General features: G+C 47.3%; 3 protein-coding genes across 3 annotated transcripts; 2 read left to right on the top strand and 1 right to left on the bottom strand.

Moving 5' to 3' along the window:
* Positions 1 to 1879: 1879 nt before the first annotated feature.
* Positions 1880 to 2266, top strand: VC83_01649 (uncharacterized protein; the record flags this gene model as incomplete). The annotated part of the gene is made up of 1 exon (XM_024465324.1): positions 1880 to 2266. The coding sequence occupies one exon, from the start codon at positions 1880 to 1882 to the stop codon at positions 2264 to 2266; it is 387 nt and encodes a 128-aa protein (XP_024327144.1).
* Positions 2267 to 3499: 1233 nt separating this feature from the next.
* VC83_01648 (uncharacterized protein) lies at positions 3500 to 4675 on the bottom strand (the record flags this gene model as incomplete). The annotated part of the gene is made up of 3 exons (XM_024465323.1): positions 4443 to 4675; positions 3904 to 4376; positions 3500 to 3841 (listed from the first exon to the last, which is right to left on the bottom strand). Exons 1-3 carry the CDS (start codon positions 4522 to 4524, stop codon positions 3500 to 3502), a joined length of 897 nt encoding a protein of 298 aa, XP_024327143.1. The 5' UTR covers positions 4525 to 4675.
* A 5040-nt stretch (positions 4676 to 9715) lies between these two features.
* VC83_01647 (uncharacterized protein) lies at positions 9716 to 10962 on the top strand (the record flags this gene model as incomplete). Its single annotated transcript, XM_024465322.1, has 2 exons — positions 9716 to 10229; positions 10301 to 10962. 2 exons carry the CDS (start codon positions 9716 to 9718, stop codon positions 10960 to 10962), a joined length of 1176 nt encoding a protein of 391 aa, XP_024327152.1.
* Between the last annotated feature and the right edge of the window lie 5168 nt (positions 10963 to 16130).

Below are 16130 nucleotides of genomic sequence, written 5' to 3'. Positions count from 1 at the left end.
CATGGCAAAGGTTTGGGAGTTTCTGCAGGATGAAATCACGCTCTCGCAAGCAAAAATGGAACATTTCGCGAACAAGAAAAGGAAACCTGCACCACGCTATCAAGTGGGTTACAGAGTATGGCTTTCAACTCGAAATATAAAGACACAGAGGCCATCAAAGAAGCTAGACCACAAGCAAGTGGGACCTTTTGAAATTCTAGAGCGAATTGGGCAAGTTGCATATCGGCTCAAACTTCCAAACAGCATGAAGATTCATCCAGTATTTCATGCCAATCTATTAAGACTTGACTCGAATGATGCAATTGAAGGGCAGCAACAGGAGCCAGAGCCTCCAGTCATTGTCAATGGCGAAGAGGAGTGGGAAGTGGACGAAATCCTCGACTCAAAAGTTATTCGAAAGAAGCTTTTCTACAAGGCAGCTTGGAAGAACTATCCACCGGATGAGACATGGTATACTGCAGAGAGCTTTGAAAATTCTCCAGAAGTGACCCAAGCATATCACAGAAAATACCCTCAGAAACCAAAATGAGAGCTGGAGACAATTGTTTTTTTTTGAAAATGGGATTTCTTAATCAGGAGATCAACTCTGGAGTAGGGGGGGGGTAGTGTTACGATATCAAGTGCGCCTTGCAGCTCGAGTGGGGGTTCAGGGGTGTGGGGAGCTTTCCGGGGTTGGAGCGAAGTTTTCAGTTGTGGAGTGAATTCTCAGAACTGGTCTCTGCTAAATAGCTGTATATAGATCGAGCCACTGCTCGAGTGCTCCTCTTCTCTTTCCTTTCTTCTCTAGATTGAGTTTAATTCATAATACCCAACTGGCGCCCTATGCCTTGGTGAACCATGACATTAGCAACTGTTGAACAGGCTGTTCAACACCCCCATATGTAGTTAGTATAGAAATATGAGAATTTAGTGCCATAATCCCTGTACAAACCTTGCAAGCCCGAGCTCCACTACTTCCTATTTAGGACTTAGGACTGTAGAGGTTTAACAGTTATCTGTTGAAGACTTACAGCGAGCCATAATCCTGTTGTAGTTAGAGTATTTGTTAGTAATCACCTTCAGGGAATGTCATGTAGCTGTAGAGTTAGTAATAGAGTCGTATGTATGATTGTATTATATTCAATACAAGTAATAACTATGGCATCGCATACCAAACCTATTGAATTCCAGGCATACCAGCCTCGAACTTTACTTCCCAGTCGTCGGCAGCGCTCTGTCTTCGAAGACGATGATATGGGTAGTCCTCCTCCAGCCTTCCCCAATTCATGTCAAGAACCCCCTTGCTCTCTACTGTCCTCCAGGCACAGGTGATGGTTACATTTACAATGGTCCCCTTGTCAACTGGAAGTTGAACCTTGGGCTGGTTGTGAACAGTGTTGTAACCAACGGCCTCTACATCAACCCCAATCCCCGCGCGGACGGCCTCGGATACAATCCGCGCCACCTTATTCGTGACTTCAATAATACTCTCCTCCAGGATGTCAACATGACAGTAAGGCCGCACCTCCCAGGGTTCTGCAAAGGCAGCTAACCAATGCGCTACAGCATAAACTCATTCATCGATCACATATAAAATATGAGGCGAGATACACCATCGATTTGCGCGCAGCCCTGTACCTGGCTTTTATATCCCCCCCTACTCACAAAACTTATGAACATATCCTCCGTATATACTCACCCCTGTAAAGATTCATATACCCTGAGCTTTAATAAAGGGCAAAAACTCCATATACCCAGTAAAACAATAAATAAATTCTATATACCCAGTTCCATCCCACGTGACCCGCCCAAGCCTAATCTAGAAACCCCCATTCTCATATAAAAACGGGCTGTAAACCCCCCGTAAACCCCCCTGTTCTCATATGAGAACGGGTCAATTATGAGGACTGCGGCAAGTCCTGGCATTATGCCCAGGCTCACCGCAGGTGCCGCAGCGTGTGCGGACCAAGTCTGGCACAGCAGCAACGACTGCCCCAAGCAGCAGAAGTCCTCCGTGATCCCAGCGAGCCCGGCTTCCTCAAGGACGCCCCTCCGAACCCTCTCTTTTCACAGTCAGCCGCGGGGGATTCCATTGCTCGTCGTCGGGGCTGGCTCAGACACGCCAGGCACAGCCCTCCTTGGGACAAACGGCAGTTGCCCCGTCTTTGTCCCTCCTCTGGAGCTGCCAGGAGAACTTCTCCTTGATGGCCCAGTCGTCCAGGGCGCAGGACCAAGCGTCCAAGTCGAGGAACTCGCTACTGTTGACAGGGGCAGCGAGTTCGGCTAGCGAGGCCATCGTAGGAGGCAGGGGCGGGGGAGGCGGGGGAGTTTGTGCCTTGCGCGAGGGCTTCCGAGGGGGGTTTCGAGGGGGTCAGAGGTGTTACGATTACAGCTCACAGCTTGTCACAGCTTGTTACAGTTGTTACAGTTGTTACGGTTATTACAGTTATTACGGTTGTTATGGGGATTACGGGTGTAGCCTTAGCCACCAAGGTTACAACCGCTAAGCAGACAACTGTATGTTATGAGGAATAGCCTCACCTTCCTTCCTTCTTCTTCTTCTTTTCTCTTTAGATTCAACCTAGATTACTTTTCCTGGACTGGCATCATGACCTCTATGATCATCGTAACAGGAGGAGGGAGGGAGCTTGGGTGGTGTCAGCGGGGTTCTGTGGTGGAGGGGAGGAAGGGAAGGGGGAGGAGGTTTGGGGGTCTCAATTGACCCCCGACTTACTGTGCAATTGAGCTGGCTCGTTAACCTTTACAAAAGAGGGTTAGCGGCCGACTGGGTAGATGGAGTTTTCTTACCAGTTTACTAGGTATATCAAGTTTTTGCCCAAGATTTATATACCCTGCTGCCACCTTCGGCTTCCTCCGAGACTCCATTGACCCTGATGTCCCATTTGAACCGCTGCTTCACTGAACTTGCTCCCACCATACTCGTGAAAGCGCCCTACTCGTGCGCGCACCAGCAGCTTCTCATATTGTGCCCTGCTCCCCACAAGTAGAGCAGCGCCAGAAACTCCCTCTCCCCTCCCAACTCTCCTCCATGGGTCCTCCCTTCTAGAACCTCTCCTTCTTTGGCCTCCGCCGTGGGACCTGTGTTATATGTAGGCGGGAAACATGGTTGGCTACCGTGAGACATGGGGCCAGCGATGCTGACTAAATGTGGCAGAATCTATTGATAGTTGTTGGGTATATAGATCTTTACAGGGGTGGTGCAGGTATATAGATCTTCTTTTGCCCATTCTTTAATAATGGTGAATCACGCCGGCCCCAACTTTACTGGCTTTATAGGTTGTAATTATCTTTTTATTTCGATTTATAGGAATTTAATACTATAGAATTTAGTATTTAAATTGTTAATCAAGAAGGTGAATTTCATTGTACGCAGTTACTTGTGAGGACGCACGGCCGTTGAACACACTTTTGGGATCCAAGAGTATCACACTCCAGACCTTAAACAGTTTCAATGAGAGTATGTATATATTTATTCTTTCTATCGTGTTAGCTACAGTGTTTATCTATTGCTAAAGTTGCTGTCGGATGGGGGTAAGCTGGCCTTGCCTTGAGGCAAGGCCAGCTTACCCCCATCCGACAGCGCTTCATCACTCCACTCTTCTATATCGCTCCCGCTTAGCCCATCATCGTCCTCGTCCATCAGAGTTGGTGCCTTGCAATATATCCGCTTCATGGCGGCAAGATAGTACTTTACTTTGTCATCCGGCTTCAAGAAACCCGCCTTCACTCCGATACTGTAAAGTAATTGAACGTCCCGAATTGTCTCTACCGCCGGAGACGCTGTTTCTGATTCCTTGCACCGGCCGCCAGTATTGGCTAGGCCGTAAACTGCGCTGACGGCCTGTTTTGATAGTCAGAATCATGTTTTCAAACAAATTAAGTCGAGGGGAATGTTTTTCTTACTGCGGAGCTTGACGATGCGGGTGGTGTGAGCAGGGCAGGGTGGCATGTCCCAGCGGATGGGAAGTGAGAAAATTGCCCTCGGATCTGCGGTGACATAAAATACTCCGGCGAGGCTTGTATCGAAGCCTCGTCTACACCATTTAGATAACCATTGGCAGAGATATCTCCTGACAGTTCGTTGTTCGGGCTGTGAGTCGAGAGGCAGCTCTCGCCTTGCTGGAGGTAGAAGTTGACATCCATCGGCGGCCAGGAGACGTGGGCATCGGACTGTCCCACCAGCTGATCCGAAATCCAATTGGTGTGTTGCACAGAGTAGCTGTTATGATCCGGCAGCTCCAGCGAGTTTTTTGACTCAGGTCGTGGCTGTAGGTCTGTCATATGTGGTGTTGTATCAAGCAGCGCCTCGTCGACACCAGGTTGTGTACTCTCTGGTTGTTTTGCATCGTCGGGCTTAGCTTGTCTATATCGCTGTCCTAAAGATAGGGTATGAGGGTCAGCCATCCCCATCTCTGTACTTGTCCAGTGTGATATATACATACTCCACCGGCGCTGTGATTCACGATTCTGACGCCGCCGTCGTCGGACACGGGGATCTTCCTGTGGAGTTGTGGACATGTTCATATTTGCAAGTTCAAGTGCGATGCTCCAGCACCATTTGTATTATAACTGGAATATGTGTCATTTTACAACGCCTCAGCTCAAGCCAGCCCGACTAGCTTCATATCTTACCGCAAGCCACATCGTCAACTAGTATGGGGCGGCTGGGGGGATTTTGAGGCTTGCTGATGGGAGGTGTGGCAAATAGTACGATTTAATGGCCGAACTGACGGCATCGGCCATATAGCTTTTCGCTCGAGGTTCTCGATCTTACTCATGCTATACTGTACCTCACAAATGAACAAAACTCGTAGAGCTACCCTGCTCATACCACGCAACGCTGTTTTAAAGAAAATGAAATTCTATGGGTATGGACTCTAGGATTTTGAACGCCACGGGACAAAAGCAGCAGAACAGACCCTTGCACAATGTGGAGGGAGATATTACCCAGTACCGTATTGATCAATACGATTACATCATACGATTAAGGCCATGCCCTAACCCATGTCTCGATCGAGGCGCTGAAGACTTGGCACGGTTTAACACGAGGTGGATGATCTCCGACCCCTTGTATCCATCTACGCACGGTGTGCTATCTACAGCATGCTAGTACGTAAAGGGTACTAATTAGTAGCTAAATCCCATTCTTTGGCCTCCTAACTTAACACATGTAACATATGAACTAGCTGTGAGCTACAGGCAAGACAGGACCAAGGGGACCTCGAGGACCAATGCTGTATCCATGTGCAAACCGCCACCAGATAACCAGATAGCCTACCATGTAATGTGTTACCCCGTGCCGTGCCGAGCCAGCCCATCGCGATTCGCAAGCCCGTCCCGCTGTTCACATGGTGGATGCCACCCTGCCGCTAGATTAGCAAGGTTCAGGGGTCACGGAACGGCCCGAGGTGATGAGATCGGCGTCAATTTCTACCTTTCTAAAGTGTACCTTAGGGGGGCCGGCCCTTTTTTCGTGACCATTGGAGAGGATTAATCGTATAAAAGGGTCTTAGACTGACCCACACTGTCTTGTGTACCTTATGGGCGACAGCCCATTTTTTTAGATGGTTGTGGCACTCTTTGATAGGGTGCGAGCCTAATTTTACATGAGTGATTTGTGGGCCATATGATGCTCGCCAGACCAGTCCAGGACTAGTTGCCCAGTACAATATCTCCACCATAACAGTATCCAACACTATGATAGGCCTCTCAAGCGATATCCATGGCACCAAATATCCTTCAAAACTGAGCTAATAAACTAAGTGCTCTATGAGAGAGCATGGAAATAGCTGTACAATAGTATCGTCATTATGACAGGATTGTTTCGAAACTATTCCATATAAATTCAATACAATATCGTTCCTTATGTACGAACCTACACATGTCATATACAAATCATAATATTCCAGGACAAATGTGATTTACTTTATCCTATTTATGGTTTTCTAATATACAATGACGGTAGTAAATCCATCCATGACGATAAATCCTCCACTATTAGCCATACGCCATAAAACATTGCTGTAAAAAGGGTACTGAAGTAAAGCTGCTACTGCCTTATTCAGAATGAGCAGTCAAAAGAGAAGGACTCAATGGTCTGTCAGGAGTCATATCCATCAGAACCTCATTAAGAACCGGATCATGGCTTTTGCCTGGGTCTACTACATTCAATATCCTAATACCATAGGACTTGACAGTATTAGCAGTGTCTGGCAGTACAGTCTTCTGTACATGTTCAGGAGAGCCTGTGGCCATTGGAACAAAGCTAGCATTAAGGTGGGTGGTAGCGATCGTGCTCACAACCTCAGAGATTGGTGCTAGCATCCGCACAAAGCGCCTTAGATGTCATACTGACATTCGTTGCACTCAGTTTGCTATCAAACTCAAGAGCAAACTTAGAAATCTCCTCCTCAAACCTACAAGTCACCATACATATCTTGGCTTATCACACCAACAACAGAAGCAATACTACTCAACGATTGCTGCAAACTCTTCTACTACATCTGTTTATGCTACATACATCACGGCATATCATTTGAACACTCATTGAACAAGTTATTAAGAAAATCTCCTCCTTAAGGGGGTGGGCCAATACTACCACATGGCATATATCTACCAACTAGAGGCCTAGGAACATGAACGATAGCTCTAGAAGCTTCTACAACCCTCTATGATTCATTACACGTCATCGCTCCTTAGTTACCCACAAGATTGGTTAAGTTATGACATAATTTATCTATAGGTACTCTGACCTTGGACCTCCTTTTCACTTCCTATAGGCTAGGAACCCAAGAGATGGTTCTATGGGATTCTCTTACGTTCACTACATGATTCGCAAGCTAGTTGTGGGTCGCACTTGATTTCTAATACATTTACCAAGCCTGGTTAGTCATGGAAAGTCATGGAAAATGAGAGAACTACACTCCTTTGGCATAAATAGGATTGCCCTTTCCTTAAGAAAGGGCAAGCAGGCAATACAGTAAATCGACTAGCACATACTTCTATGTCTTTTCCAAGCTTCCAAGCATTGATCTTGTTATTCTCTGTTTTTGAAAAGTCAGTGAGGTGCTAACCTCTGACTTACCCCTGAGTTCCCAGACTCAACATTTGTTGCAACTTGTCTAACCCACTTCACTACATCACACACCTGATTGCTGCGTTGTGGAATAGTCTAAGCTACAACCCTTTGGCTCTGTTTCCTAAGACAGTGTGTTGTCTTAGTAAATTCATCCCTTCCTTGGGTGGCTAGATTCTCATATCTGGTGCACCCACCATTACATTAGAGCCAAGCTCCTTCCGATATTTGTCATACTGACATTCGTTGCACTCAGTTTGCTATCAAACTCAAGAGCAAACTTGGAAATCTCCTCCTCAAACCTACAAGTCACTATACATATTTTGGCTTATCACACCAACAACAAGAGCAATACTACTCAACGATTGCTACAACCCTCTATGATTCATTACACGTCATCGCTCCTTAGTTACTGGACTGATATTACCACATAGCATATCTCTACAACCCTCTATGATTCATTACATGACATCACTCATACTACCACATGACATATCTCTACCAACTAGAGGCCTAGGAGCATGAACGATAGCTCTAAAAGCTCCTACGAACCTCTATGATTCATTACATGTCATCGCTCTTTAGTTACCCACAAGATTGGTTAAGTTATGACATAATCTGTCTATAGGGGTACTCTGACCTTGGACCTCCTTTCACTTCCTATAGGCTAGGAACCTAGGAGATGGTTCTATGGGATTTTCTTACGTCGACTACAGTTACCAAGCCTGGTTAGTCATGGAAAGTCTCTATCACATACTTCCACGTCTTTTCCAAGCTTCCAAGCATTGATCTTGTTACTCCTTGTTTCTGAAAAGTCAGTGAGGTGCTAACCTCTGACTTATCCCTGAGTTCTCAGACTCAACATTTGTTACAACTTGTCTAAACCACTCCACTATATCATACACCTGATTGCTGCGTTGTGGAATAGTCTAAGCTACACCCTTTGGCTCTTTTTCTAAGACAGTGTGTTGTCTTAGTAAAATCATCCCTTCCTTGGGTGGCTAGATTCTCACATCTGGTGCACCCACAATTACAATATTGTGAGTTGTTGAAAACACTGGGGACAAGAAAGGCTCCTGGCTGCCAGAGTTATGGTCAAGAATGGCATTGTATTTAATGTGGGGGGAGACCTTAACCCCTGTCCTAAACTGGCCAGAGCGTCAAGCAATAACAAGGCGTAATCCACACTCTGCAACCGCTGAGTCAAGGGTACCCTGGATCTCTACACCAGTGTGTTCCATGCTTAACAAACACAAGAAAATGAAGTTCATCTTGGTCATAAAGAGCTTTCTCCTCAGGGGTAAGCTTTATCCACGACTTTTTGAAATCCTTAATGTAATCAGTAGGTGTAAGCTCAGGCCCATTGTTGTCATCACTTAGATCACCAGGGGCAATTATAGCGTTGATGTCATCATCAGATTAGCTATCACTCCCGTGTGGGATATACTCTCCAGAAGGGCCGCTAGACGAGGAAGGCACCTCTCTTCCATGAGCTGAACAAACAGTCTTTGCTAGCATCGCACGCTCTTCAGAATAGGACGATTAACTGGAGTAAATGACGGCCCTGGTTTGTCTTCATCGCTAGTCCAATCCTCAGCAGTAGAATCACCAAACGTAGGAGCAGGAGTAATCAAATTAACATCCTCTAGGACAGGCACGAAGGATGATTCATGAAGCTGCAAAGGAAGAATTTCTCCAGCCAATAGTATCTGGCCCTCGGGAGAGAGATGAGCACCTCGTCGCGCGTGTTGTTTAGTGCATCAGCAATGGCCTGAATGACTCGGGAGAACGGAGCTTGGTCAGAATATCAATGATGTTCTTGTCAATCTGCTTAATTTCTCGCCAGGCATCATGGCTGTTTAGCACAGATAGTCTAACTATCGTGACTTTCTTCTTCTGAGAAACCTCCATATGGATTAGCACCCTCCTCTGTACATGTTCCATGGGTAGGGGGGGCTCTTACTCTGATTGGATGATAATGAACCTGCAGTTCAACTGGGAGGTTGATTGCTGTTGTTATCGAACAAACACAGTGACATGCACCGTCTAAATTTGTACCTTGGGACGACACCGCATACATCATGGCGAGTATGGTAAGGCTAGAGTGAGGATCTGTCAGTCCAGCATGTAACACCTCTGCTCGAATGTAGAAGGTCTTGCAAACCATCTCTACATACCAAGTGGAGACTGGTATCTTGTTACGGCTACGGTAACGTAATGTCATGGTTACAGGACCAGGGCCTAGTAACGTGACGTGTGAGTCACAGGGGGCAAGCGGGGTAGGCTGCCATGTGATGGAGCTAATGGATAGTTGCAGAAACTAGTGGATATTGGATAGTTGAGCTATCCACGAACTATCCTGAATATCTAGCTATCCGCCAACTATCCAGATTACCCATGAGGCACGACGCCACTATATAAGTAGATAGTATTTCCTTAGATAGGAGCTTCGTGCTCAACTCAATACAGTATTTGTTATATACTAGTAACGTGTTACTTGAAGCCTTTGTGTCTGATCCCCTGCCTCCTCTGATAAGTAAACCTTTACGCAAGAGAACCTCTGTGTCTTCTATCATTTAGAAGTCAGCGTTACACTTTGAGCACCACTTCTATGAGGCACTGGCTCATACACAAAGCAACATGTCTGTCGTCAGTTCGAAGGGGAAAACCCCCACCACGCCAACTTCGTCTCAGAGGTCTAAGCCTGAGAATGAAGAGATGCCCGACGCACCCACCGTCAACGAACTCAAGGAAACTCTACGCGTCAAGTTGCCCGACACTTACTCCGGCAACCGAAAGGAACTTGAGGTGTTTTTGCTACAGGTCGAACTGTACCAGCACTTCAATGACGAGAAGTTTTCCACCCAGGAGAGCTATGCCCTGTGGACTGCGTCCTACCTTAGGGGGGAAGCCCTGCGATGGGTCGAACCATTCCTCAAGGATTATTTCAAATATGAAAGTACCAATGGAACTTGCACGCATGGAAAACTCAACCAACGGATATGGTGTCTCTCATCGAGCACACCGTCCGAATCGATAACCGGATGTATGAATTCCAGAAGGAACGTCAAACCTACGACAACCCAAAGAAGTACAACAAGTACCGAGGGAACGAAGGCCGAAGACGGGGCAACCACCCACGAGACAATCATTGGTCAGACCCTATGGAACTTGATGCCACATTCAAAACCGGATGACCCCATGACCCAAAGAAGGAGAGACAAGTTAAGGAACGACTCTGTTTCAACTGTGACAAACCTGGCCACATGGCCCGGGACTGCAGGCAGTCAAAGAAAGGGGACAGTGGAAGGAAGTTCGGGAAGCAACTCAACGCCACCTGGACAGGACAGTTGAATGCAACGTTTGTGAACAAACAGGACTGGGGAATAAACGGCGAAAGCACCCCAGAAGACGAGAGCTCAGACGAAGGGTCGGAGGCGGAATTGTTCACCGTCTCAGAACAGGAGACCTTCGACGAACTCGCACCCACAGGTCCAATGAGTCCTCGGTGCAAGGATATAGTAAAATGCATGGCCAGACACGCCCATGAGAAGATTAGGAACGCGAGAGACGAACCTAACAGCCGGAGGAGGATCCCTACGCTTGAGGGAATCTACACAAACCTACTGCAGGGATTACCACAAGAATGTCTAGTGGACGACTGCAAGGACAACCTCTGGAGATACTATGACCAACTAACGAATACCCGCAGGCTGCTTGGCACGTCCCCAGATGTAGCTAAGTTGGAAGCCCAAGAAGCGGAAGAACTGGAGAAGGATGTCGAGCATATGGCTAAACTGAAGAATATGAAAAGCGTCAAACTTTACTACCAGGACCGCAGGAGAACCCTGGAGAAGTACGACGAGAAAGCCAGAGATATGCTCTGACGGGAAAATGCGAGACCCACTCCACGCATCGAAAGGAGAGCCATGGAGCAACTAGACACGTTCTCCACGCCTCCGAGGGAAGATAGTGCATGGGTGAGAGGACAGCGGGAACTATCAACGACAGACGCAACAGAGACTGATCATCCCTGGCACGCGTATATCTACTGGAGTATTGCAGCAAAGATGACTGCAAGCTCCACTGGAAAAAGAAACACCAGAATCAGTTGTTTCCCCGATCCTCGCCCAGGATACACTTCAGAGATGCAGAGCAAGTTCACGCCCTCAGGCGAAGCCAGTCTGAAGGGGACTTGCCTATCAAAAGCGAACAGGTATACGAAAGATATCCACACCTGCTGAACGACGCAGCAGAGACAGGGAGACGATCTCCCCCAGGACCTCCATTGGAAGCGGATGAATACTATCCCTCCTCGGACGAGTAAAAAAACTAGGAGTCCTCGACGGTAGGCCACGGCGAGCGACACGAAGAGGCCTAGTACAGACCAGCTATGCACCACGACGGGCAGCATGCAACTATATGTGGTCGCTAAAATACAACAGCGACACCTCCGAGCAATGATTGACTCCGGAGCGACGGGCAACTTTATGACAAAGAAAGTAGCAGATACACAGGGCTTCAAAACAACAATGAAAGCCGAACCATACCCGTTAATGGTCGTAGATGGAGAGCCCATCTCGACTAATGAAGGAATGGTGACCCACGAAACGGTCCCATTAGAAATGGTCATGCTACACGGGCACAAGGAAACGATTCAGTTTGACATCGTGCACATGGACAACCATGCGTGCATCCTTGGTGTGCCATGGCTCAAGAAACACAACCCCCAGATCGACTGGTGGAACGAGAAAGTTGTGATGAGCCAGTGCGCGTGTGAACAACGGACGGACACGCAACAACGGGAGAAAGCCTCCCAGGGCCAGAAGGAGTTATGTGCAACCTCCGAGCTCGATGACCTAGCCCAGGCATCCTCACCGACGAGTATACCGGTGGAGTACAAGGAATACAAGCAATTATTCCAGGAAGGCACTAAGAACGAGGCGCTTCCTAAGCACCAACCATGGGATCACGAGATACCCCTAGAGAAAGACAAGAGTCCACCGTTCGGACCAATATATTAGCTATCGGAAAAGGAGCTGAAGGTACTTAAGGAGTACATCGATGATAACCTAGCGAGAGGATTCATCAGACCATCCACATCACCAGCAGGAAGTCCGGTGCTTTTCGTACCAAAGAAAGACGGCTCCCTACGGTTATGTGTGGACTATCGAGCGTTGAACAACATCACAATCAAGGACAGGTATGCCCTGCCGTTAATCAACGAACTACACGATAGATTTCAAGGAGCAAAGATCTTCAGTAAGCTAGATCTGCGAGGAGCATACAACCTGATCCGAATCAAGGCCGGGGAAGAGTGGAAAACAGCATTCCGCACCCGCTATGGCCTATTCGAGTATCAAGTCATGCCCTTTGGGCTAACAAACGCACCTGCATCCATGCAACGACTGGTGAATGATGCTTTGCACGAATACTTAGACATCTTTACCATTGTCTACCTAGACGACATCCTGGTGTATTCGGCAACCAAGGAAGAGCATGTCAAGCATGTCAAACTTGTCCTGAAGAAACTAAAGGAGTACAGCTTACTCCTCAAACCAGAGAAGTGCGAGTTCCATAAAAACCAAGTCAAATTCTTGGGTTACATTATTGGAACGCACGGCATCAAGATGGACCAAGCAAAAGTAACGGCAGTGTTGGAATGGCCAACACTGACCACGGTCAAGGAAGTGCAAGCCTTCCTAGGCTTCGCCAACTTCTACTGAAGATTCATCTCGGGATATTCCAAGGTAGCTCAACCACTCACGGAGCTTACCAGAAAGGATCTCGAATTCAAATGGACGGACAAGGCAGAGGCTGCTTTCCAGAAACTTAAGACGAAGTTCACGGAAGCACCTATCCTTGCTACATTTGACCCTGCAAAGAAGATCATCCTCGAAACGGACTCTTCTGACTTCGCAATTGGAGCATGTCTGAATCAACCAGACGAGAACGGTAAGTTCAAACCAATCGCGTACTACTCTAGGAAACTGTCACCCGCGGAACTCAATTACGACATCCACGACAAGGAGCTACTGGCTATTGTCGTTGCCTTTGAGCAGTGGCGAGTATATCTTGAGGGATCCACCTACCCTGTGCAGGTATGGACGGATCACAAGAACCTCATATATTTCACCACGACCAAGGTTTTAAACCGCAGACAAGTCCGCTGGGCAGAAACCCTCGCAGCCTACAACTTCACGATAACCTATCGCAAGGGCTCCGAGAATGCAAGAGCAGATGCTCTCAGCAGACGGACCGACTACGCCGGCCCAAAGGAAGAAAGACCTAGAGCAATTCTGAAGAAAACAGATGCAGGAATACAGTACAACGAGTTACTAGTGACGATCTCAGTCATCGAAGATACAGAAGTCGAGGAAAGACTCAAGAAAGCTTACGCAACAGACGAATGCGCCAAGCGAGTCTTGTCCAAAGTCGAAGGCGACTTCACCATCGACGAACAAGGATTGATTCGATACAAAGGGTTAGTGTATGTCCCAAGTCAAATGAGACGCCCGCTGGTGCAAGAACAACACTCGTTACCAGCACACGGTCATCAGGGAGTAACACGAACCTTCGAACGAATCACCCGACACTACTACTTCCCAGGTATGAGGAAGCAGGTAGAGACAGTGGTAAGAGAGTGCGACATTTGCAGCAAGTCAAAATCCAATAGGCATCTGCCATACGGACAACTCAAGTCGACACCAGTACCAAAAGGAGCGTGGAAATCAATAGCTTTGGACTTTGTCGTCAAGCTTCCACCCTCCAAGGACCCGTTAACAGGAATAGAATACGACTCTATCCTCGTCATCACGGAAAAACTCACGAAATATGGAAAGTTTATACCATATCTAGAAGCTAGCGACACCGAGGCGCTCGCATATACCTTCATTCGAGTCATATTAGCCGATCATGGGATGCCAGAAGAAATCATCTCAGATAGAGACAAGCTCTTTACTTCGAAATTCTGGAAATCATTGATGGCGCTACTGGAAACAAATCATAAGCTGTCAACAGCTTTTTATCCCCAGACAGATGGCCAAACAGAAAGATTAAATCAGACCCTTGAACAGTACCTGCGAAGCTATGTCAATCATCAACAGGATAACTGGGTTCAGATCTTACCCATCGCACAGTTTGCATATAGACAGAAGCAACAAGAGTCTCACCGTTCTTTGCCAATTACGGCTACCAGCCAGAAGCATATAGGCAACCAAGACCGGATGAATCACGAGCTGAACAAGCCCTGATCGTGGTGGAACAACTGAAATCGTTCCACGAACAACTTGCGACGGACATCCAATTCTTAAATGAACGATCCGCCGCATACGCAAACAAGAAGCGCAGTATGGAACCTGCCTTCAAGGAAGGGGATAAAGTATACCTACTCCGGAAACATATCAAAACGAAACGACCAAGTACAAAGTTGGACTTCAAGAAATTGGGACCATTCAAAATATTGAACAAAGTCAGCTCAGTTAATTACAGACTGCAGCTACCCAAGAAGTCTAGACTACACCCGGTATTTCATGTCTCACTACTGGAACCAGCAAGAGGAAATACCCCAATTGCGACCGATACGGAACTTCAACCAGAGAATGAGATTGTTGAATACGAAGTCGAAGCGATCCTAGACAGAAGGTTAGTAGGACACAAAGAAGAGTTTTTGATAAAATGGAAAGGTTATGAACCTATGGACAATTCATGGGAAACGGTCAGAAACCTTAGCTGTCCAGAGCTACTGGAGGCGTTTCGCCGTCGACACCCAAGCGATCAAAGAAGCCAGGAGACAGGGCCACGAAAAGGTCCTGGTCAGGGGCAGCACCCTCAGAAACGGCAGTAGAAGGGCTGTGCAAGAGAGTCCCTTTGACCTCTGCCTCCCTACACTCCTTCTCCTCTGCTTCATCCAATTCGTCCAAAGATTTCAGCCACGATGCAGCATCTCAACACCGCGGGTTTTGAGAGCCTTCTGCTGTTTGCGAAGACGCATGCGACGGGCATATGCTTCTTGAGCGCAGAGGTGAGCCTCTCGCTCCTGAGATGCCGCCGCTTCCTCTTCTACCTCAAGACGCTCTTCTTCTTTTTAAAGCTTCTCCCAATCAGTTGGAGAAGGGGCGCAAGCGTTGCATTTGGAATTGCGACGAGTACATTCACTACAACGATGACTACCAGCAACAACAATACAGAATCGATTGTTGTGAAGACAGCTGGAACATGGCGACATTAGGTTTCCGTTCTTTTCAATACGGTCTGCAAGAAGATGATGTTCTTTGATTTTTATGTGTCTACTAGAAGACATGGTAAGCAGCGCAACCTGCTCGACAATTAAGTGGGCATCACCCTACTTAAGTAAGCGATTCCTTAATCAGCAAGACCTAAGGGACTAGGCCTTTTGGAGGAGGACCTAGTGTTACGGCTACGGTAACGTAATGTCATGGTTACAGGACCAGGGCCTAGTAACGTGACGTGTGAGTCACAGGGGGCAAGCGGGGTAGGCTGCCATGTGATGGAGCTAATGGATAGTTGCAGAAACTAGTGGATATTGGATAGTTGAGCTATCCACGAACTATCCTGAATATCTAGCTATCCGCCAACTATCCAGATTACCCATGAGGCACGACGCCACTATATAAGTAGATAGTATTTCCTTAGATAGGAGCTTCGTGCTCAACTCAATACAGTATTTGTTATATACTAGTAACGTGTTACTTGAAGCCTTTGTGTCTGATCCCCTGCCTCCTCTGATAAGTAAACCTTTACGCAAGAGAACCTCTGTGTCTTCTATCATTTAGAAGTCAGCGTTACATATCTCTTCAGAGCACAGGAGTTTATTCCTCTTTCCATCCTTGTCCGGCTTCATGCAGTGCTCCATAATGTCCTTTATGATCCATCTCATTTTGGGACTCCTGAAGGTCAGGTGCTGTAGGAGATCTGAAGCATCCGTAATAGGTCTATCCCCTCTCCTCAAAGTTGAATGTGCTAGCTGGAGGCCTGTGAAACCCTGAGGTCGCAAGATGGTAATGGTGGCTACAGTATTGTCGAGGAAACGCCC

Source organism: Pseudogymnoascus destructans, assembly GCF_001641265.1.
Source record: "Pseudogymnoascus destructans isolate 20631-21 unplaced genomic scaffold scaffold_3, whole genome shotgun sequence".
Lineage (NCBI taxonomy): Eukaryota > Fungi > Ascomycota > Leotiomycetes > Thelebolales > Thelebolaceae > Pseudogymnoascus > Pseudogymnoascus destructans.
The sequence above is the reverse complement of the archived record's forward strand: the minus strand, read 5'-3'. Positions and strand labels throughout refer to the sequence as shown.